The 23,940-nt window shown below is 43.6% G+C and overlaps 1 protein-coding gene across 1 annotated transcript in view; it reads left to right on the forward strand.

Annotated features, from left to right (window-relative positions):
• The window catches only part of DOT1L (DOT1 like histone lysine methyltransferase), a 66,935-nt gene that overhangs the window by 33,874 nt on the left and 9,121 nt on the right, over positions 1-23,940 (forward strand). Inside the window, exons 8-21 of the mRNA XM_086477711.1 lie at positions 4,670-4,725; positions 7,487-7,566; positions 8,839-8,907; positions 11,831-11,937; positions 12,917-12,958; positions 14,411-14,494; positions 15,220-15,454; positions 15,897-16,010; positions 17,413-17,504; positions 20,360-20,461; positions 21,050-21,187; positions 21,840-21,965; positions 22,752-23,233; positions 23,487-23,610. Coding sequence (XP_086333837.1) covers positions 4,670-4,725; positions 7,487-7,566; positions 8,839-8,907; positions 11,831-11,937; positions 12,917-12,958; positions 14,411-14,494; positions 15,220-15,454; positions 15,897-16,010; positions 17,413-17,504; positions 20,360-20,461; positions 21,050-21,187; positions 21,840-21,965; positions 22,752-23,233; positions 23,487-23,610 — 1,851 coding nt within the window. The remainder of the gene's footprint in view (positions 1-4,669; positions 4,726-7,486; positions 7,567-8,838; positions 8,908-11,830; positions 11,938-12,916; positions 12,959-14,410; positions 14,495-15,219; positions 15,455-15,896; positions 16,011-17,412; positions 17,505-20,359; positions 20,462-21,049; positions 21,188-21,839; positions 21,966-22,751; positions 23,234-23,486; positions 23,611-23,940) is intronic.

Genomic DNA, 23,940 nt, shown 5'->3' on the forward strand with positions numbered 1-23,940 from the left:
ATTGCCATGTAGCAGAAAGTGCTTAAGTGTTCTTCCTGGGGTACCCTTGAAGAAAGTTTTCAGTGTGTCCTCAGTGCCTGCTGCCAGGGGAAGGTGTTCTTCCAGTCGTAGGCTAGAGTGGGTCTCTGCAAGCGAAGCTGGCAGTAGCTGCAGTGGCACATTGGACTTCTGCTGGGGACAAGGATTTGTTTTGTTTTTGTTTACTTATGGTTGTTATAACAGAATACTTTCCCCTGTCCCATAAAAGCTTCTTTTAGCAGTAGGTGGAAATCATCTACAAGTCTTCAAAATAAGTGCAGGAAAACACAGGTCAGTGTTGCTAAAGGCTGGGATTTGGGCTGGATGGACATCTCTGACCCACGTGCTGTCTGCTCAGAGGAAACTCCAGTAGCTTCTAGTTGCTGAAGATGCTCCGTGGTTCAGCCCTGTGGATTAGAGGTGATTTTTGTTGTGCATAAATCAGTGGAAGTCTGGCATCTGTAAGCTTGCAGGCTTGTCTCGGAGTTTGGGGTGCCCCGTCTGGCTTGTTTCCCTGGAAATCTCTGTTCTGAGGAAAAGCAGAGTGGTTGTGTAGGAGTTTTGTTGTCTCTTGTTGCCTGATACCAGCTGCTGGTTTGTGGGGATAACTGACATCACCTGTATTTGAAAACTTCCACTGCTCAACAGTCCACTGCAGCTGAGGAAAGGGCAAGCTATCAGTTTGTCCCAGATATTTTTGAATGCCCTATTTCAGCGGGAAACTTGATGTTTTGGTATTTGAAAAGCCCTCCAAACGTCCCCTGTGGCTTTGAAATGATGCCACATTTTGGAGGTTTGGATTCATGCCTCCAGTTATTTTTGAAAAGAACAGGAACCTAAAAATAACCATGTGTACTTTTCCAGGCAGAAATGACTGGTTTTTGTGAGCCAAGTGCTTGCATGGAGGCTGCGGGAATGAGGCATTCTGTGTGTGAATTTATGGCTTTGTGCAGCCGGTCAAACAGAGCGTTACCAGAGAGACTCCCAGCCCAGCTCTGGGGCGAGAACGAAGCCCTCCTCCGCGGCGGAGGGGCTTGACCTTCATAAACTGTTGCTCTGCTACGTGATGAATGCACACCCGCTGGAGTGTACCTCTTGTTGCTTCCCCCGGGCGATGACCTGCTGGTTTTCTTCGAGTTACAGGAAGAGTTACAGGAATCGGATGCCGCTAAGCATATTTCTCCAGTCTCTGTAGCGCAAATTTATCTGTTTGAAAAACCTGAATAAAAACCTGTTTTGGCTTCTAAATTTAGAAACAATGCAGGCTGGCGGCTCTCTGAAGCGGATTTCACTGAGCTAATTATCCTTTTAGATAAAGCACATCTCCTGCATTGTCTAATCAGATGAAAATATCTGCATTACAGATGGTCCCTTCCATTCATTATTCACTAAGGAGATTAAGTTTTGCAGAGAGAGGAGGAACACGATGGGGGTGGGGACACTGATGGGAAGAGATTGAGTGCATCCCCGTAGCTGTCACTGCTGCTTTGCGTGGGCATACCGTCTTCTCCCTGCGTGACCATAATGGACCATGTTCTTCTACTGTTTAGCTAACAGCAGCCCTTAGCCAGGAGTTAGTTAGCTGGAGTTTCCTTACCAGTTCTTGTTTCGCTCTCAAAATTACTGTAAACCACAGAGTTGACTGGGATTTTACGGGGTTTTTGTTGGATTCCCTGGGTCAGTTATGGGGAAGGTCCTACTTGCCTCCTTTTAGGCCATCGTTTATTGATCACTGTAGGTGAAGTTGGTTGTCAGTAGACAATCAGATAGCTCTTGTACTCTGATTTGAGTGTAGCATACCGCTGATCCAGGAACTGGATGATCGGGGGACTGGAGCACCTCCCCGGTGAGGACAGGCCAAGAGAGTTGGGGTTGTTCAGCCTGGAGAAGAGAAGCCTCCGGGGAGACCTTCTAGTGGCCTTCCAGTGCTTCAGGGGGGCCTACAGGAAAGGTGGGGAGGGTAGCGATAGGATGAGGGATAATGGTTTCACACTGAAAAAGGGGAGATATGGATTAGGTATTAGGAAGAAACTCTTCCCTGTGAGGGCGGTGAGGCCCTGGCACAGGCTGCCCAGAGCAGCCGTGGCTGCCCCCTCCCTGGCAGTGCTCAAGGCCAGGCTGGATGGGGCTGGGAGCAACCTGGTCTGGTGGAAGGTGTCCCTGCCCATGGCAGGGGGGTTGGAACTGGATGATCTTTAAGGTCCCTTCCAACCCAAACCATTCTGTGATTCTATGAATCACTGTCTTGCTTCCGGAGTGGGAAAAAATAACCAATTTTCTCCCAGCCAGTTGACCATCTGGTTATTTCTGTACTCCAGTATTTTCCTGGTGAGATTTTTTTCCTCAGCTATTGGCTAAGTACGAGTTAGAGCAGCGTTTCAATACAAAAATAGACAGGTTTAAACAGGGCTGTGGTTCATTTGAATTGTGACAGGGTTATATCTTGCAAAAGTGTTCAACCTCCATGTGTTATATCAGGCTAAAGCATGGAGATTTGGGCTATAACTGCGCTCTTCCTAACCACATAGGCAGCACAAACCTATAGTGTAACTGGATCCAAATAAAGTATAACAGCCACTTAGGTTAGATTTCAGGACCTTTATATGAAGCTTAGTATTTCAAAATAGTTTCATGTTACGCTGGTTCTTTGTTCTCTTGCTAGACTATGGCTTTGTAATCGTGCTTCCTTGTTTTTCAAATGTTTTTCTTTCTCCTGTTAGTGTATGAAAACCTCATGTAGACGTTAGAAACTGTGTGGTGTCGAGGACTGCAATATAAAAGCTGACTTGCAAAACTAGCTGTAAAATAAATATAGTTGCCTTGCATGTAGGTTTTCTTCTGTGTCTTGGTTACTCAACCATGAAACTATTTACTACAAGAACAGATAAGACTTTGAGAAAAAATTATCTCTTAAAAATAGTCTAGAGCTGGTCTCTATTCACAAATAGGGCTTTTAGACCTCCAGAAAAAATGTGTCCGTATATGAGGTGAGAAGAACTCAGTACTCTGTAGAACTGTTCTGATGTTGCATTAAGTTTCTTCCTTAGATTTTGAAAATACCTAGATGTACGTCGTTAGGTTGGATCTCTCTGAGTTCAGTCTCCAGCAAACACTTTGTTTTTGCTGTAGCGGGGCTATCAAAACATGATCCCCTCCCCGCAGGTGTGAGAGTACGGGTAGCAACTCTGTTTTAAAATCTTCCTTCAGCCTAGCTGTTTGGCGGAACAGATAATTCTGACTAACTTTGTTATTCTAACCTGCTGTTTTCAGCATGTTTAGGTTCTGACATTTAAGGCTCTTTGCAAAGTTCTTGTCCTCTTGCCCGAGAACCCTCGAAGTTTGCTTTTCTCAGGCCTCTTGTGCAGTGTGCAGCAGCAGGGCGTTGGGACTCGGTTGTTTTGTTTCGCCTCCTTTCCTCCCAAGGAGCAGACCCGCTCCAGTTGGCAGCTGTGGCCTTGTCCTTCGCAATAGCTCAGCCAAGTTTACCTCAGTTTGCCGTCCCTTCTGTGGCTCTGGCATCGGGCTGCTCCACTGGCGAGAGAAAGCCACAATGGAAGACACCAGGCACTGGTGTTTCCCTGAGGCAGGTATCCTGGCTTAGCTAGCAAGGTTTGGAAGTAGCTTGAGTGTGTCTGCATTGCAGTGCAGGCACTTCTGTTTGAGTTGTCACTAAAGGAGAACAAGTGCTGGCATGTGGAGTGCTCACTTCTTTCTGTACAAAGGAATATGTGCAGAAAAAGGATGCGACGCAGTCACTGTCGATGCTTTGATGTTCCTGAGGTTCTGATATAAGCCATCATCTTACTTGCCCCTTCGAAGTGTGTAATGATCATTAGTTATATAGTTGCATATTATTTTTACTCTCCTCCTCTTATCTTCCTCCCCAAAACCCTCCTTTTGCCTTACTTGTGGCACAGCAAAACAGCACGGCCCATGGATTCCTCTCTCATTTCAAAAGCACAACTGAGACCACGTTAATCTGGGGAAAAGCTATGTAGCTGTGGGCGTTGATCTGGGGCTTGATGTGGTTTCATCTGAAAAGTACTATATAAGTCACTGAAGTCATAACTATTTTCAAATAAGGCCTTTATGTTACTTGATTTCCAGCTTGCAAGTGTTGGAAGCATTCAGGATTTATATTTAGTACCACAGAAAAATCAGATGCTTGTCTGTTGGTTGCAACAAGAACCTGAATTATGAGCCAGTGCTTCCAGCACATGCTGTGCTGAATCTCTTCTCTGATTCCCCTCTGCTAAGAGGGGCTGACCGAGCCGCGGGGGTCAGTGGGGACTCGAGGAGGCATTCACTGATCATTTCTGGTGTGGGTGCTGTACGGCACTGCTGGCTTCTCCATGGAGCACAGCCTGCGTAGGGCATCGGTGACACCCGGAGACCCTTCCCCATTCATCCCATGGCAGGAGAGAGCTGAGGGTGGGAGCAGAGAGGGAGGCACCTCCGAGACCAGCTGCTGAGCTCTGGGTGTTTTGTCTCCTTGGTATTTCCTAAAGACTTCACCCGGCCTTGTTTGTGGTGGTGTCACTGGGTTGGCACAGCATGTCTGGCCTTCTCCAAAGGAGAAGGGATACGGAGCAGAAAGGAACAATGTTAACTCGTGTGTGTGTGTGTTTTGTGTTCTTTGTCTTTTTTTAAGCTGGAAAGAGGTGATTTCCTCTCAGAAGAATGGAGAGAGAGAATTGCAAACACAAGGTACGGTACAGCAATTGAATGCTGCTTTATGGACTGAATATTTGGGAGTTTGTACAATGGAAATTGGGAGGCTGGCCAGCTTTTTATATAGAATTTCCATAGCAAATAACAAAAGTCTGTCTGCCAATTTTTATATGGCCTCTTTAGATCCTGTTTTCTGACTAGAAGAATGGGTTTAGATGCACGTCCTGTGATATTACATACAAGGGTGTATCCAAGACAAATTCTGGTTATATAGAGAAGTATAAACCTCTGTTTGTTTTGCATATCTTTGTAGCTCATGTCAGTGATTCTGGCAAAACACTAGTTATCTTGGCTATTGGTGCATACAGCTAGGCTCGCTTTCCATTTAAAAAAAAAAAAGGCAAAAGACCCAAGTGAGTCTAGTCCATCTTAAATTGGGAATTCGTTTAAGCTGATTGTCTTGAAGATTTGTTTCTGTAAAGAACTGTACAGAGGGTTAGACTCCTTTTTGATGTTAGCGGAAAGGGAGTAAATTTATCAAAAGCAAATAAATAATATAAAATATTCTTCTGTATTTTTAAAGGCTTTACATTCTTTCAGCCTTATGGACAGAAAAAATGTATTTATTTTTATATGACCTTCTGGGCCACCCTGTTATGTGGGGGAATGGAGGACAGTTGTCAAAGAGGGCTCTCTGAAAGTCTTCAGCCTTGTGGCAATTTATGGGTTGCTTCCAAGACACTGCTTTAAGAGTGCTCCAGCAAGAAGGTGTCTGCCAGGCTGATGACTTTTGCATTATTATGTACCTCAGTTGAGCTTCTGGAGGTACCTCGTAATTTGTGGACAGACTTGTCCCAGCCTTGCCGCATAGGGGGTTTTTGCTTTGTTGCTTGCTATTCCAAATGCACACTCCTCTGCTCTCTGTGCAACTTGGAAGAAATTTCCTTTTTGTCGTGGTTTATCTCTAGCTGAAGTACCTCTACCTGCATGCAGAAATGCTGGAAGATGTTTGTTTTGTATGGTCTGCAGCTAATTGCATGCCTGCTGACCCACAGCCACCTTGCGCTCGGATACAGGAGTTCAAAAAGAAGTAGCTTTTTACTCACAACTGTGAGGTGCTTGTGTTCGTTCCGAGTGTGCCAACTGTTCAGCGTCCGCTCTCTCTAGTGAGAGTGCAGACTGGGCGATGAATTCACACTGGAGCCGTCCAGTCTCAGAGAGTAAGTGGAAGTGTCCCCCTTCCCGTGAGCGTGGGCCCGTGGCCAGGCCCTGAAGGGGAGGGTGTGTTTGTACCAGGACACAGCGCTACGTGCTCGAGAGCCGAGACGGGAGCGAGCCGTGCAGCACGCAGCTCCTTCCTGCTGACAGCTGGGCTTGTGGCTTAGCAAGACGTGCGGAAGGGAGGGCTGAAGGCAAGGTGGGCTGGGGCTCCTGTGCTCCTGTCATGTGCAGACAAAATACTGTGCCAGAATGAACACTAAAAAAATATGTATCTGGCAAGCCATGTCTTTTTCCCTTCCTCTCCTGGATGTTTTCTAGTCCCATTAATATGCTTGGCTCTTCTGCAAGGCCTCTTTTTTGGCACATGATGGGACGGAGGAGGAAGAAACCCCTGCTAGCCTTATTTGCCAGGCAGGGTTTCCCAAATTTCCAAGAGCAAGGCGTAGCAAGAATAACTTTTTTTTTTCTTGGGTGTATAAACATTTTTTTCATCCGTGGTTTTTAATAGCTTTGGCTGCTGCTCTTAAGCTCAGTGTCCGTGTTGAACATGTTTCATGTGTGGAGGCACCAGGAGGGGAGTTTTCAAACAGACCTCTTGCAAAGAAATCAGTTCTTCATGTTGAAACAATATGCCAGACTGGCTTTCACAGTTTGTGTGCAGGGTGCTCGATGGCTTCCAAGAGATGTTGAGGACTCTTGTTGTAGGCTGGTAGGAAATGGGCACCAGGGACAGTTAGACCAGGCCCAGACTTTTAAAAACGAAGGGGTATTTATTTTTTTTAATCTGTTTCTTTCCCAAACGTTTTTATCACTGATGTGATTCTACCAACGTGCAAGTTTCTTTGTTTCCATATGACTTTTTTTTTTCCTCAGGAACAAAACCCCCTCATTGCATTTCCTAACCCAGAAAGATGGGAGTTCCTGCCTTGTGGGTTAGGGTGAAGTGCTGGGATTAGGACAGGGAAAACATGCTGAGAGATGTCAACAGTCTTCTGTATTATGGGGGAATTTAGAGCTAGAAGAGAAAATATATTTTACTGTAATATTTTAGATGCGTGTGAAGAAAGTAGTGGGGTGAAATGTGTCTGTTGTGTTGGAGTTTTGCTTTTCATGTGTGGATTGACTACTGCAAATGTGTTGGTAGTTGCTGTGGTGGTGGTTGATGATCTCACCACGGCAGAGGGGTGAAAACACTTTGCACATTAACAATGTTACGTTGTGTTCAAACGTTAACAATGTTCAAAATGTTGAAACTTACGGTGCAAAACTCAAGCTGTATGCTGAGAGGAACTGGCAGAGCAAGACGCATTGAAGATTTTTAAGATGTAATTATGTGGGCAGTGTCTGTGAGCGCTAAAGGTGAGGTACTGCTTTGGGTCACTATGCAAGGAGAAAGCATTTTGTAGCTGTGTAGCCAGGGACAAGCAGCGTTTTTCAGTTTCATGATTGGCTGTAAGGGCTATAAGTGACAGTAAGGGCTATAAGTGACAGTGACTTGGTTGTGGGGGCAGTTGTGTGTGTATACTTGGGTGCCATTTGCCTGTCCCTGTTCATTAACTACACCTTTATCTTGCAGTGTTATTTTTGTGAATAATTTTGCCTTTGGTCCTGAAGTGGATCACCAACTGAAGGAGCGATTTGCAAACATGAAGGAAGGTAATGAATCGAACTTAAAACTTTTTCCCATTGGTTTCCTGCTTACTGGGGGAGCTGGTGGCGGTAAGGGCTTGGTTACAGCCATCAGAAGCCACGTTGGTGGGTTTCGTTCTGTGCCTTGCAGGCGAGTGTCTGCGCCGCAGCGGTTATTTCTTGGGCTTTTTAGTTCCCGTCTTAAAACCTGCTCTGACCTACCTGACTGCTTGGAGGGAGCTCTGCTGGGGCGGGAGGAACTGCCCGTCCTTCCCTACCTGTTACGGGAGCCGACAAAACAGTCTGTGGCTGGATACTGAATTCAGTTGCTGGACTCTGCTGTTCACAGTTGTCACATGTAGTGCTGGATATTAACTAGTGGGTATTAAGATGGGGACACTGTCACTGGGTGTCTTGTGTGCTTCTTGAGGAGTCACATTGCAGACACTGGTGACTGGGGATGCCCAGTAACCCCTCTGTGGCCCTTATGTTGCCCGGGGTGTCTTTTTTCTTTCCTCTTAACGGCTTGGATAAGTAACAATTTAATTTGGTTATGGCAAAAATGACAAAAATAAGTATTTCTGAGAAGAAAAATGTGTGACATGAACAAAGAAGCTGTGGCTTCCCATAGTACAGCTTTATGCTGAAGTAAATAATGTGACTTTTGTGTTCTGTTGCAAACCATAAACCCCCCAAACTTAAGCTGTCGTCTTTAATTTTAGTGGTTGATCTTATTTTTTTTTTTTTAAACTTTTGTTTAGTGGTGACTTGAGAGGAGTGGCAAGGTGGGGGAGGTTCAAGTGCTCTCTGCAAAAGGAAGAAACCTTAATTCTCTTCCCAGAAGGTGCTCAGGCTCTGTGCCTTGGGCTGAATGACCACAAATAGCTGTGAAATGGAGATTAGCGTTCTTTTATTTAAAAGGGCTTTGGGGGCTTGTGCATAAAAGACACTAACTAGGAATGAGATAGTGGTTTTCCTAATTGAAATTTCTATAGGTTGCCAGTGAGAATTAATGTGCTTTTTTTTTTTTTTTTTTTAAGTGTTTTAAGATCTGTTATTTTAAAGTGATCCTTGAGGTGCCACCTCATAGCTACCTAGCAGGACTAATATATTGACTTTGTTGGATGCTGTCAGAATGAGTGTTAAGTAATTTATTTATTTTTTTTGTAATGATATACAAGTGGTAGGGTGGTTAGGTCTGCTCTCTCGGGCTTTGCACTGGGTTATATTTAATAAGTAGCCATTTCTAGAAGAAACAGTGATAGCTGACTTTGCGCTTTTTTTTTCTTCTTTTTCCAGGTGGGAGAATTGTGTCCTCAAAACCTTTTGCACCTCTGAATTTTAGAATTAACAGTCGAAACTTGAGCGGTATGATTACCCTATTTATTGTTCATGACAGTTGTGGTATATTCACTCTCTGAATGTGTCTGTAGTGGGGTTTTGTTGCTCTTTAAAGAGTTGTGGAAATAAATAGAAAAATGCTGTTGTATTATTACAGCATACATGCTGAAGTGATGTATTTAAAATCAAACAAAAAACACCCACTCAACACTGGAACAAACAGACACTCTTTTTATGGGGTTCATCCTGCTGCGTTTAGACGCCTGTAATGTCAGCGTTTCCCTGGGTTGGGCATCTTTTATAGTTGAAGAGAAATAAGGTGTTTCAAGGTAGTGATTCATTTCTGTAACTATAGAGAGCTGCAGTGACTCACTTGCATGCAGGTTCCTTATACCGTAGCTGTCTAAATTTGGACAGGTAAATCCCACCAGTCATGATTTGTGAGGCTTAGAAGCTGAAATGTTCAACTTCGAGTGCCTTGTCTTCTGTGCCGTAAATTGATCAAACAGAGCCAGCCCATAAATGCCTGGTTGCTCTGTCTTGTTTTATCGCCCACAGAGTTTTGGTTTTTCTTTTCTTCTGAACGTCGTAGACTTGATACTTGCCAATGTTGTCCTTTGCAAGTGTGTGAACTGCAGTTTAATGAGGGTTTGAGATTACTAACAATGCTCTGTGTTGCTGGTTTTGCTTCTGACCTTTTTTCAGTTTTTATTGTTGACATTTTGCAAGCAAGGAACGATCCAGGCAGGGTTTTACACGTATTTACTGTGTCCAGTGCAAAACACTCCCTAAATTTAAAAAATGCCTTGTTCCCCTCCTTGTGCAAACATGGCAGGGAACAGAGTGAGTTACAAATCTCAAGCTGTGTTTTCTGTTTTTGGCCTGACACTCATGGTAAACTGCTTTTCAAGAATAGTAATTTGAAGACTGTCATTAAGGCGTTTCACTGAAATAGTGCCTTTGTGAGTTATTTTTATTAAGCTTGAATTGTTGTGAATGTCCTGTGCATCAGAGACACAAAACTGCCATTTTCCTTCCTGTTTCATACTCTTTTTCTGTAGCATCTGATTGTTTGGAACCTTATTAACCATTGGGTCCTGGCTTGCCAGTCCTTTGTAGACATGTACTTCAAAATAAAAGGAAAAAAAGGCAGAATAGTACTCCTGGAAATCCTCAGACCTCCAGAGAGCTGAGATCAGTCTGTCAGTTTGCTAAGACAAAGAGCGCCTAAGTAAAGCCTGCTACCTCTTTTACAGCACACTAGAACTGGATGAAATATAAGAAGGCACTTTTAAGGTTTCAATTAGGAGACCTGCCTATGTCAATAAATTTTTTTTGGCCTCCCAAGCCTTTTCTTTCCTGGCTTCTGACCATTTTGTTATCTCTCTCTTTGCTAGGTTTGGGAGAGTGCAGTTATTAAAAAAAGTGCTGGGGAGGCAAAGGGGCCAACATGCACTACTTTTTCCCCCTAATAAAAGCCGTGATTATGACTGTGAGCCAGTTCTTTATCCTGTTTCAGCCTTCACGCCAGTGTGGATTCAGTGGGAACAGTTTTCTAGAATGCTGAAGTTTTAGATATCAACTGTTATTTAATGCTTGATGTGAATGGTGATGTTAAAATTATATAGAGATAGCTAATTAAGGTTTGAGTGAGTGAGATGGCTTAGCATAAGAATAGATCATGGCTTCCACTAACAAGAAACTCTTCCAGGGATTCAGATAAGAGGTCCTGAAAAGAAATTACCTTTGTACGCTACAAACAGTGAGGGACAACTGTGGGAATTAATTTTAGGTCTTAATCCCATCCTGTGACCCTACTGTGCTCAGGAAATACCAGTATCAGATGAACATGATGGGATGTGCTGGGCCTGGGGCTTGTTCCAGTCTTGATGGCCTGCTTGAGTGACACTTCCAGGGAAATGTCCTGACTTAGAGCTCTTGGCATCAGATGTGGCCGATATCCCTCACGTGGGGAGAAGGTGATTTCACTCTGCTGTGCTAGCTTTATGCTGCTGCCCCAGAAGGTTTTTGATAATACTCTTATTCGGTGGGTTTTTTTGTGCCCAAGTGTGATTTGAGTCACGTGGCCTGCCTGTCTGTCTAATGTTTTGATCTGAAGGATGAACAGTTAAATAATTTAAAAAATGTAGTGGAAAAGATAAAGCTTTAAGAAGCAGGCGACCTTTTTTCTCAATACCATTTTTGTCCTTAGTAGTTCCATCTGGAAGAAGAAATGGAAATGTGGAAAGAGTTGGTGCAAACCAAAACAAGTATTAAAATGTGGTTAAAATAGTGGTCGACGTTTCTGAATCCTAAACCTTCCTTTTTGACTCTTGTGGGTAATTTTCTAGTTAATTAAAGTCTGCTATAATTTCTTCTGCAGTCGTGCCACTCACTCAGTGTTCAGTGGTTATGGAAGTGCTTAGACACGTCCTATACCTATTAATTGTAGGGAACAAAACAAATACAAGCAACAAGGCAAATAGAAAACATGTTTGTCCCCAGTCCAAATATAGTGCAGTTACAGTTTACATGGGTTGGATCTAGTGACGTTCTGTTACTGGTTCTAGCTAATTAAATCTGCCTGTTACTGCAGATGTGTTGTTGCTGGGTTCCTTGTAAAAGTTGTCTGAGACTCAGGAAAGTTCCGTTTGTTAAAAGCTTGCACTAGCACGTAATTTTGCTCTAGAATGGCTGACTGTCTCTGAAGAAATGAAAGGTAGATCTTCCAAATTTCTTAAGTTTTCTGTAGGGTGCACGTAGCAGGAGAATAAGAAATTGCTTTTTAAACTCGCTGCGGTGCTTTCTTCTAGGACATTGCTATGGGACTACAAACATTCTCTTTTTGTTTTGAATATGCCGTTATCTTGCATGGCTGGTTTCAGCTGAGTGGGACTGAGTGGCAAACTGAGCGAGCTTTGGGTTCCCTAACTCGACTTTCTTCCTTTAGATATTGGCACTATAATGAGAGTTGTGGAGCTATCACCACTGAAAGGGTCTGTGTCATGGACCGGGAAACCAGTTTCTTACTACCTGCATACTATTGACCGAACCATAGTGAGTATAAATATGGGCCAGTAAATCTCTGGCTGCTTTACCTGCTCTGCAGTCACCATGCCAACTTCAGTTCCTTGTTTTCCTTGTGGGAATTGTTTTCCTATTCCTTTGCGTACTTACAGCCCTGCAGCACACCCAGTGCGGGGGTGCCCTTCGCCGCTTACCTGTTCCTTCTGGCGGAAGGTGCAGGTCACGCTGCGGGGCTTGGCCGTTGGCAGCTTCAGGGCAGAGTGATTATGGGCAGTACTACAGCCTGTTAATTCATGGAAGGTGCATGGATTTACCAGTACAATTCCTTCTTGTGCTCCAGAATGTGCAGCTATGCAGAATGGTGGTCTTGTGCTGTAGCTTCCACACTGAGTGAAGGCTGTGGGTCTTTAACTCCTCAGTTTGCGTTGTGATGTACGGACCATTTCATTCTGTCGTATTCAAGCAGTAAACCTCAATTTTTGTTGAACTTTCAGTTGCTGTAGGACCAGACAAAGCTGCATAGCAATGCCAATGCGTTCACTGGGGTTTTTCGGTTAAAGACAACGGAAACAACCCTGTAGAAATGTAAACTTTTGTGGAGAAATAGTTTATTTCCACAGTGAGTTTTTTGCAATACAATAGTAAGACCATTTTTCTGAGTCTGCTGTAGTCTAGTAATGCTTTGTTAAAGAATATGCTAGAGGGTGGATAAATATTGTAGTACAAGAGTGAAGTAGCTTCATTGAAAATAACCTTCTGCTGAGTGGAGATGTATGACACAAAGCTTTAAAACAGGGACAGGCAGTGGTGAAATGATAAAACCTTGTTGAGACTTGGATTATGTCCTGCTGCACATGTCTGTCGCTAAAAAGAATGAATGAAAATGGCTGCTTGATGTAGCTTATCAGAAGAAAACCAGTCAGAATTTCTGCAGTTCTGCATTTGTCTTAAGCTAACATTTTGTTCTTTTGTGACTTTGGAAATGACTATCCTATCTTTCTATTTTCAGCTTGAAAACTATTTTTCTAGTCTCAAAAATCCAAAACTCAGGGTAAGTTTCAGTCATTTTCTGAAGAAAACTCAAAATAATGGAGCAGCTACTATGAGGAATTTAGTCACTTGTTAAGATTTACTGAATTGATAGAAAATAAAATTTTCTTGATAAGCAAGGAACATGGGCGTGGAGCTAACTGAAGTGAAGCATCGTATGCCATCAAGCAATAATATGATCATGTTCTGGAGCTTTCTAGTAGAGAATTAATGGGGCAGCCATTTTCCCCTTGCATTGGAGGTCCATAAAGAGCTCTTCGTTCATTAAAGAACTGAAGTTAAAGGAGGAAATAATAGTTTGAATCTGTCCCAGTGATCGGCTGCATGGAAATGAAGCTGAAGAGAGCTCTGAGATGTTACTTTTGGGACATGCTATTTGAGACATGAAATGTGTTGTCAGTTGCTGCAGTCGGTGCTATTACATGTGGAATTAAAATGCCAGAGGATTTTTGAGACTGTGCTGGGCTGGATTAATGTGAAATAACCGATGGGGCTGGTATTCCCAGTAAGAGAATTAAGTGAGGCCACTTAATTTAAAACTTCAGGTGAATGTTCATCTTCAGACTGACTTGCTCAGTGTGTGTTGAAAACAGACTAATGGTAGCTTTGAGATTGGGTTATTTCAGATTGCTGCATTCAAACTTGGGAGGAAAAAAAGACTTCTCAGTCAAAATAAAAAAGGCAGGGTGGCAGCTGTGTACTTTCGAACTTCCCTGCTTTTAATGGTGAGGCTATTTAAACCTGCCATTTATACGGTCTGGTTGATAACTTGCTTAAATTGAAGAGGTGTTGGAATTGCCAGAATTCTCATGCAAATTAAACCTCATCTGGAAGGTACAAGAAAGGCTTTGAATGAGCTCTTGGAAATTTCCTGTCCTTACTAGTAGAAAATCAAGCTTAAAAGTTGCTGCTTTTGTTTTTTTAGTCTCCTCTGCAGACTTGGCTAAAGTCGAGTTAGATGATGAGTGATGGCTTTGCCATTTCAAGTCATGTAGGATTTTTAAAGTGATGTAGCAACACGTGAAATGTTGGGGATATAGGTAAAGCTATTGAAATATTTAATAATTAACCCCCCCCAACATCAAAACCTGCAACACCGATGTGCGATGTGGGGGGTGGGAATGGGAGGGGCAGAATAAGGGAAGAGGTTGGGGCTTAATCTCCTTTGCCCTGTGGCTGCATGTTTAAACCCATTATAGTAGGTGATGTGGTGCAAAAGGGTGACTTGCATTTACCTTCCTTTTCCCACTGAGTGTTGCCTGAAGCAGGGTAATTGTTTTCCCTTGCTGGTAACAAAAGGGTTTTGTTTGTTTGTTTGTTTTTAAATTAGGCGTTGTATGATAAGAGCACTTACACCTAGCTCTTGTGAAAGACCAAGCTGGGAAGCACGGTGGTCTGTATTAAAAAATGATAAATATGACAAATTATTAAGTCTTTTAAAACATTTATCCAGGAGGAACAAGAGGCAGCTAGACGTCGTCAACAAAGAGAAAATAAGAGCAACACAACTACTCCAACGAAGGTTCAAGAAAACAAGGTGAAGATCCTTCATTTTTGTAGAGTAAATGTGTTTTCTCTTTAGCTGTGCATGAATTCATAATCTGTGTCAGGAAAAGCCTGGTTCTGTGGGAGGACTGTGTTTGTTCTGAATGCATAAACTGGTATAGCTGTTGCTGTGGACGAAAATACGATGGAGTGACTTAATGAAAGCTACACTCAGGAACTGCACCGCTAGTTCAGGGAAAAAAGGTATTGCAAGATGAATAGAATAGCTGGTTGTCCACCCTCGCTTACCTTCAGCACCAGCTTGCAGAGCTTTCCCTGAGTCATAACCTATTGAATGGAGTTCAAAGTGTGCTGAGTCTCTTTTGCAAAGACTCATTTACTTTCTCATTCCCTTTCATAATACTGCTAGAAGTGCCGTGACTGTTCATGCACAGAAATATGAAGTATTGAATGTACTTCGACTTTTTAATGAAATCTGGTTGAAGAATATAGTCAGTACAGGGTGAACAATCAGCTGTCCTTAGACAACAGTTACAGATTTCCTTTTCTGTAATGAGTAAGTCCAGAAGAGAATGAGCAGAACTCCTTGGTTGTTGGGGACAGCTCTTATCCCAGGCAAGTCTACTTCACTGGCAAGTTATTTAACTACAACGCATCAGTTTTCTTTCATAAAATTATTAACACTTGCTTAAAAGAAATGCTGCATAGGTAGGTAGAAATGACTAAAGTGCTTTTTGGATTTTGAAAATCTCTTAGGATTCTGGTGCTGAAGAAGAAAAGGCTGCGGCAAATTCTGTTAAAAAGCCATCTCCCTCCAAAGCACGGAAGAAAAAGCTAAGTAAAAAAGGCAGGAAAATGGCAGGCAGGAAACGAGGGCGTCCCAAGAAAATGAACACTGCAAATACAGAGCGCAAGACCAAGAAGAACCAAACTGCACTAGAACTTCTGCACGCTCAAACTGTTTCACAGACATCTTCATCCTCTCCTCAGGGTGAGTTCAAGGCTGGCACTGGAAGAAGCCTTGCCCTGCCACATTAGCCTGCATAAGTATCTGAGGCTCTGAGTGCATGCTTGGAGGCCGTTCTTCCTCTATTGCTAGGTTTGGTTTGGTTTTGTGTCATAACATCTCCTTTGCCACCGAAGCAAAACCCTTGAGATGGTGGTGTGCTTCTGTGAGAAGATGGTGACTGAATCAGTCTGTAGGTGCTTGGCCAGAAGCTGGAGCTGAGCTGTGGCTGATAGCTTGTCCCAGCTGCTGCTGGTCTGAGGACAAATCATAGATGTCGTTCCAAACAATTTGTTGCGCTGTGGTGGTCTCGCTAAGTTACCAGATCTTGTGTTGTAATGACCTGTTTTCTAACGGTAAAGCTGCTGTACTTGCCAGAAACACCGACTTCCATAACCTGAAGGGTTCTTTTTGTTTCTCCCTTTAGATGCATACAAGTCACCTCATAGTCCATATTACCAACTACCTCCTAAAGTGCAACGGCATTCATCTAACCAGCTACTGGTGACACCTACCCCACCCGCACTACAGAAGCTGCTAGGTAAGACTGATGTTGGCACCGTGCTTGTCGTGGGAGCCTCTGCTTTGAGGCTTCTGAACGTATCGAAGGGCTGCTAATAGACAGCTGCTGTGGAAAGCTGTACAGTGACCAGGAGAGGGGGATAGCTCCTTCCCATTCTTCTTGGCATCACCACGAGGTCTCTTCTCTTGCTTGCTGCTGAAGTCGATGTCTTGCTCTGCATTTGTTTTTTGACAATGTTTCAGCTCGTTTGGCATAAAAGGAAGTAAGCTTTGGTTTAGTAGGAATCCAAAATAACTTTAAATGGAAATGCTAGTCAGAAATAACTTTAAGTGAAACCATTCTCTTACTCTTAAATGATACAATCTTGGGGAACACCACTCCATTTTCTCTGCAAAACTTAGAGCAAAATAAACAAGATGCTGAGTTTTTGGGGTCACAAAGGTGGTGTGGTTGGAAAATATGCTCTGTGTAAAAGAGGTGATTTAAGGAAAAACTTGGAGGGTGTTTTTTGGGTCTTCTCTTCGCCCCGAACTGTTTCTGGCTTTGGCATTGGGCATGAGCCAGTCTAAGATCATCTGGGAATCTGATGTCGTGTGTCTGTCTAGAGACCAAGGGCATCTGTGATGTCCTTAACTCCTGCTCGCTTGCTGTGGTGTCTTAGTTATGACTGATTTCTCAGGTAGAGAGAGAGAGAAGAAGAGTGATTTACAGGGACATTTCATGTCGAGAGCGGGGAGAATGACACTTGTCTGGAGTAAACCTTGCTGCAAAAATCCATGTACCATCTATGCCGTGTTTTGGCTGCCTGTGATTGCAGCAGACTGGACTTAATCCTGTGGTTGGCTTTATGATGAAAGGGCCCCAGTGGTGAGGGCTGGGGAGAAGGAAGGTTCATTGTGTAATAATAGCAGACTGGAGATAGGAGGACAAAGAGAAGCAAGTGCTCCTTGGAGGGTAAACGTGGGTGTGGAGCTTGTCATCTGTCGGTGTGGAGGTAGGAGGAGTACAGCAAGCCCTGCCTTGTGACGCTGGGGAGCTCAGGGCTGGTTTTGGCTGTTACAGCTAATCTCTTTTATTGTTTCTACTTACAGTGCATTAAAAGCTGTTCAACTCCTCTTTCATCGTGCAAACACACCATTAGCATCCATCATCTTCCTCTGTGTTTTTGAATGCGTTGTCATGACTTCCATTGGGGTACCTATTATAAGTAGCTAATGGATCCAAGAGTTCAGCTTGCATCAGAAGATGGATTTTCAGTGTGCTCTAAATTGATCTTTAATGGCTTGGTCTGACTTACAGTCCAAATAAAAAGCAAAAGAGCGCAAAGCGGGGAGAGGTGTCAAGGGAGCAAAGAGGGGTAAATAGGAGCATTGCACTTAACTCTCACTTGAAATGTATCATCTCCTCCTTTATTTTGCAGACTCTTTTAAGATCCAGTACATGCAGTTCATGGCATACATGAAAACCCCTCAGTATAAAGCAAGTCTGCAACAGTTACTGGAGCAGGAAAAGGTAGGTCTCACTTCTAACGTTTCTAAACAAAATTGCCAGACTACCAGATACCGTAGAGGTGGGAGAAAATGCTGGAGATTGGAATTGCGGACACTTAACACCGGTGCTGCGCCAGGCCAGTTATGAAGACGATACCAGAGTAATGCTTAGGCTGAGTGACTGTACCTGGGGATTTTATTGCTACTCAATCAGACCGTGTGTGCTTAAATTTCCCGTCTGCAAACTGGGAGAGATGCACCTCCCCTCTTCTTTCCTCTGGTGTCCCTCCACCAAATAAGACTTAATTCAGTATTTTGGTTTTTTCCTCTGTTTTGACATGAAGCTGTGTGTACCTGTGCAGGAAGCTGGTGTCTTGAACACTGTCCTTTTGCTTCCATTTGGGATTGGCAGCTGCTTTGCTTCTCTAAATGTCTCATGGGTCACAGGAGCAAGAGGTGGTGGTCAACCTCTCCAGCAGTTGCACTGCCTGAATGCATCCCTGCCCACCTCTTAGGGGGGCTTCCCTGCATGGATGCATCCTGCAAGCTGCTAGTCGGAGTGCTCTTAGATAATTAAATGGTGCTTAGTGTAGTGGAAGATTGTAGCAACTTTGAGTGAGGAGTGTCTTGAAAAACACACAGATACTAATTCCTTGGAGCTGAATTTTCTGGTTTTTGACATCTATTTTTTTCCCACTGTAAATGAATTTGAGTATTGTAGCGTCAGGATGGCTCATTACACTTACAACATTGAAGTATGGGATTAAAGAAACCAAACTGTCATCACTGATTTAAGACACTTAATGAAGCATCCTTAGTATTGATAATCTTAATGTGTTAAGATTGCACTGGTGGGCAAAGTGTAAATTTATCAAGTCGTGGGTTGAAATACATGGAAAGGCAAAGAAAATCCTGCAGCTGTTAAGTGGCATTTTTCTCTGCTGTGGAGCCATCTCCCCAGCAGAGGGAGGAGATTTACTGGCTAAACACCTTTTCTTCTTGTTTTGCTTTACCTCAATCATGAATAATTTAATTGCTTCCTAAATTAGCCCTGATGAGAGAGACTCTACCTGCTACTTCTGTGGAGGACCCTTTCCCCATAGAGGTCAACAATAATCTTTTAACTTCTGGCCAATTCCAGTTTTTGGTAGCCCCTGTGGAAGCTTTCCTTTGGTTTGTGGCCTTTGAGGAAGTGTCAGCGTAAAGCTGTAGCATTGTTTTGTGGTGTTTTCCATAATGGGAACTCTTTTTCCATATGGGAGAGGCTAATTTGTGCCACCCTGTTCGTTACGGAGAATTGGTCGATACTGATGTGGTGTTTGTGCAAACCTTTTTCTATGGTTGTTTCCATTTGTTTTCACAAACAGCGCTTTGAATTTTCAACTTTCTCCTTAAGCAGCGTATTTTTCTGTTTGCTCTGTACTTGTCAGGGAAGTCAGCATAAGGTTAACTTAGCTCCTTGCACTGAAAATAGCATGAGAAGTGATAGCATGCAAGTATTGTGCTGTACACTGGAAGTATAAATGGAGAGTGTGGAAAAGCAATCACTTTGTGTTGCTGTCTGACAGCTGGTTCATACTTCAAGACATTAAACTGAAGAATTCAGTATGAAAATATTCTTTTAATGGAGTGTTACACGGAGAGCATGGCAAGTCGATCTTCACAAAGGCAGAAGCAGAACTTTGCTGGATGAGGTGCTGTTGTATCATCTATTTCATAACGCCCTCTTATATGAAGGTTTTTCAAGTACAAGAAGAATGTTTCTGTAATTCGATTTTAAAATAAGATGCTGTGAACTGCTGGTTCACTGGATCACCCTTAGATGGAGCTCTCAGCTCCTCCACTGCTGCTAAAGGCTGGGTGGAACGGCTGCTGGTGAAAGCATGAATGATTTTTTTCAGCATCACCTGTGACAGTCCCTTTAGCAGTGCAGTGACTCAACTGTTTTCCCAAGTTGCTGGCATGAGAGGCAGCAAGAGCTCTACGCCAAGTCCTGTGTTTTCTCGCCCATGTGGAACTTGTCAGCAGTGCTGCTGCCCTGCTTGGAAGATCAAGGTGCTTTTCGCCCTTGTCCTCCACTTTTTCTGGAGTGATGGCTCAGTTTCGGAACAATTCCTGTTTGGCCTCAGCAGCGAAAGTTGGGAGGAAAATGTGATCTCCAGAGCTCGCTCTTCTTGCTGCGCTCATCTTTCAGTTTAGAACAGAATAAATGAGACTCTTCAGCCAGTCCCGTCCTTGCCCTTTGCTCACATAGTGCATGACCATGGAATGGACCAGCCAGTATCTAGTCGAGGAATGTTATGGGCAGGAAATGTTCTGCGAGTGGAAGGGTCGGGTGGCTCGCTGAAGTAATTTTGGCATTAGAAGTACAAGTGGTTTGGCTTATTTATGACTTTCTTCCTACCTCCTCCCCACAGTATTTTCATTTACTGTGTGTCTTCCGTGAGTATTGTGTAGGAAAACTCTGCATTGGGACTCTGGAGATTTAGATTCTGTTCCCAGTTTAGTAACAGATTTCATACAGATAATCTTTGCCAGTTCCATTTCTGCTCTGTCGGATGTGATTATTACTGCTTCTTTACAATGCACTAGGAGGATAAAAGTGAATTTTAAGACTGTCCTGATTATCTTTTAGCATATAGCAGAAAAAACCTACTTAAAAGCTCTTTTCAGCTTACTTAACTTCACCAGGTGTTGAACACTAACAAATACAGGCTCACGGAAGTCTGAGACAGAGCTAGATTAGTTCACACAACTGCCCTCTGAACTCAGGTTCTCTCCCAACTTGGTGTACAAACTAGATGTAAACATCTTATTAAGATGGACCATGCTGCAGTTGGTGCTTAAAGTGTATTTTCTCACTCTTCCCTCTTCCAGGAAAAGAATGCTCAGTTACTGGGGACAGCACAGCAGTTATTCACCCACTGCCAGGCACAGAAAGAGGAAATCAAGCGTCTTTTTCAGCAGAAACTTGATGAGGTAGCCCTGATCTGGTGGAAGTGGATGCTTGTTAGTCGTCTGTATGCAAACATTTTTGATAAAATTAAGTAGGGCCAGAGTAGTCTCAGGTCCTCAGCCTGTTTTGCAGCAGATCATGCTAAATAATGTGGAATCTGTGTCACTCTTTGGTTATGTTTTATCTTCATTGTTGAAATACTTGTGTGCCACTCTGTATCCAAGGGCAGGGGGTGACAGACCGCAGACGCTGTGGTATTTCAGTAAAGCATGCATCCCCTGCTGGTTGAGCAAACTCTGTGTTGCCAATGCAAGTTCAGAAGCACAGAAGGAAATGTGGTGGCTCTACCCAAATAGTGTTCTTTTGGCTGGCGAGAAACTAAATGCCAGTTTTAAAATTGGGAACAGCAGCTCCCAGTGAGGTACTTTTGTCCTTCCTCGTTATCTCCTAGCAATGACAAAAGTGCCTTGGAGAATGCTGAGGAACTTCCTGTGAGCTGCATAAGTTCTGCAGATCTCCTCAATGTCACTTTTGAATGTCACAGTCGTCTGGAATTAGGGTGTCAAGACCTGATTGAATGATCTCTTTCCTTCTCATTCTTCATCTTGTAGCTGGGAGTTAAAGCTCTAACATACAATGACCTGATTCAGGCTCAGAAGGAAATCTCTGCTCACAATCAGCAACTGAAAGAACAGACGAAACAGCTGGAGAAGGATAACAGTGAACTCAGGAACCAGAGCTTACAGCTGGTGTGTACAATGCTTGTGTCTGAGTAGCAGGGTGATGCTTCCATCTGTGTAAGGAGGACAGGTCATGAGCTGAGGGCTGCCCCTCTCTTCAAGGTAGCTTAACAAATGAAAAATCGTCCAGCTGCTATAGCTCCTCTGTAATAGAGAAGAATCATGGGCGAAAGAACACAAGTGGTCCTTTTTCTTGGTGACCCTTATTTAGCTCTAACCAGTGCTGAGGTGAGAGTTGACACTGGCCTCCGCTGTGTCCCGTAAACGGCTTTGCACCTGGGTGTGCGCTGGTCGCTGAGTCTGGATCCTGCTGGCCAAGAAGTTTGTACAGTGCTGGCTTTGTGGTAGCCGTAACTCTTGTGTTTTTCATCTTGGTAACTCAAACTGTTAAGGTGGGTTAGGGGGAAACCTGGATGTGGAAGTGGTTAGGGAGGGTGGGTGATACCACTGTTTTTAGAAAGAAGCAGGCCACCTCCTGCCACGTTATGTGGGAACCACAGGACTGCTTCGGTGGCATTCAGCTTAAGCTGAGAATTTTCAGTGTGCTAAGAAGCTTCTTGCCTATATCCACCTTGAAAGGTACATGGCTTTCAGCTTGCACCCTGGGAGGTGTGAAGTGGTGAAAGTTGTCTCTTGATCTGTTTATCCTCTGTCTTTGCAGCTTAAGGCACGGTGTGAGGAACTGAAGCTGGATTGGTCAACGTTGTCACTGGAGAACTTGCTGAAAGAGAAGCAGGCACTGAAGAATCAGATTTCTGAGAAACAAAAGCACTGTTTGGAATTGCAGGTAGAGAGCAAGAAATAGAGCTAGAGTCACCAAATTGGGGTAGCTCTTGGGCGATGGGCCAGTGAAGGGTGTTTGACTAAATAGGATGTTAAAAGATAAGCTAGGTGGCTGCTTCCCCCCCTCCCCTGCCCCGAGATTAATCTTTCTGTTAGAGGCTTTTAGTAAACTTGAATAATGAGGATGTGGATAACTTTTAAAGGAAGTAGACGCTATGACTTGATTCCTTGGTAATGCTGTGGAAGAAGGAGTCATGGTTTACCATTAATTATAATTAAAAAGCATGACCTGATGAAAAGGTCCTGCTTGTTTGTATGTGTGCTCTTGACATCTTGATTCAGGAATCTCTTCCCACAGAGTGTCACTTACCATAGTGAAAGGAAATTAAACTCCTCTGTCTGAAGAACTTTTTTTGCCCTGTGGGATTAACTCTAGAGCTAAACCAGCTTTTTCCTGGGTGCCTTGACGTGGAGTGACTGGTTCCTTCAATGTCTGGCAGTATTGAGTTACTCCATACTCTCTATATAAGCTTGAGATATTTTATGTTTGCTTTTAAGATCTGAAAAGTGCTTTCTGAGAGTCTCTTGAGCCATTCCCCTTCCCTGTGCCTTTTGGTTTCCAGCTCAGAGCAGCATGTTGAAATTTGTTTCTCAAATTTTGGGTCAGTTGTTCTGCGTTGTTCCCAGAAATGGGGCCACTTTTCCCAAGAAACATATTGAGGCAAAACTCCATAATGTGATAGAATTGTCAAGTGTGGTCTTTAATCATTGTCCTCCTCTTTATTTAAAGATCAGCATCGTGGAACTTGAGAAAAGTCAGAGACAGCAGGAGCTCATGCAGCTGAAATCGTACACGCCGTCTGATGAGTCACTGTCAGTACAGCTACGCAATAAAAACCATTTGAGCCGTGATCCTGAGGCTGATCATGGCAGGTTCCAACTCGAGCTTGAATGCTCGAAGTTTCCTATGCCCCACATGAATGGCATGAGCCCTGAACTGTCCATGAACGGCCATGCTACTCCCTATGAAATTCATAACACCTTTAGCAGGCCCTCTTCCAAGCAGAACACCCCTCAGTACACGACTTCTCACCTGGACCAAGAAATAGTTCCGTGTACCCCAAACCACAGCAGCAGACAGAAGGCAGACAAGATGACAAGCTTGTCCTTACCCGATTATACCAGGTTTTCCCCAGCTAAAATAGCACTAAGGAGACACTTGAATCAAGACCATGGAGTCAATGGGAAAGCAACAACCAATGAGATACAGAGGTGAGAGCGAGAAGCTCCTAGGATGGGAAAGGAGGGGTAATTACTTGTTTTAATAGCAGTGGTTTGTTTGGATTGTGGAAAAATATTTTTTTAAATGGAGGTTTATACACTTTTAAAAGTTTTGGTTTGAGAAAACCAGCAGTGTCTGGTGGGTAGATAAGGTGGTACAGTGCCTTGAGCTTGGTACAGGAATTCCTTGCGAAAGAGAAGTCATCAGCTTTTATGTTCTGATCATCGTACATCTCTGTTCCAGAGCTGACCACGTCAAAGAGAATGGCCTTACATATCCAAGCCCTGGTATTTCAAATGGCATAAAGCTGAGTCCTCAGGAAACTCGGCCCTCTTCCCCAGCGGCCTTACCAATTGCAGGCGAGAAGGTAAGAGATCTTCTTGTGCTCAAGTGCAGAGGTGTTACACTTGGGAGAACAAGGAAGAAGTTGGCCAGACTAGGGCATGCAGGTGTGCCCCTTTCTGTGGTCAGCTTGGCATGGAAAATAACACAAAATCCAGTAGGTGTGAACGATCAAAAGGAGCTGGCTAGAAGAAGAGAACAGTGTGTGCGTGAAAGATGTGCTTTCCTCTGAGTTACTGGTTTGTGTGTGAACTGTGCCAGTAATGCACTAGGACTTCTTTTTTGATCTGGTGTGTGTCTACTTGAACTTGAAAAGCAGATGCTTTCATAGTTAGAAAAATAACAAAAAATTGTC

The sequence above is a fragment of the Leptosomus discolor genome, chromosome 24 (genome assembly GCF_034619465.1).
Source record: "Leptosomus discolor isolate bLepDis1 chromosome 24, bLepDis1.hap2, whole genome shotgun sequence".
NCBI lineage: Eukaryota > Metazoa > Chordata > Aves > Leptosomiformes > Leptosomidae > Leptosomus > Leptosomus discolor.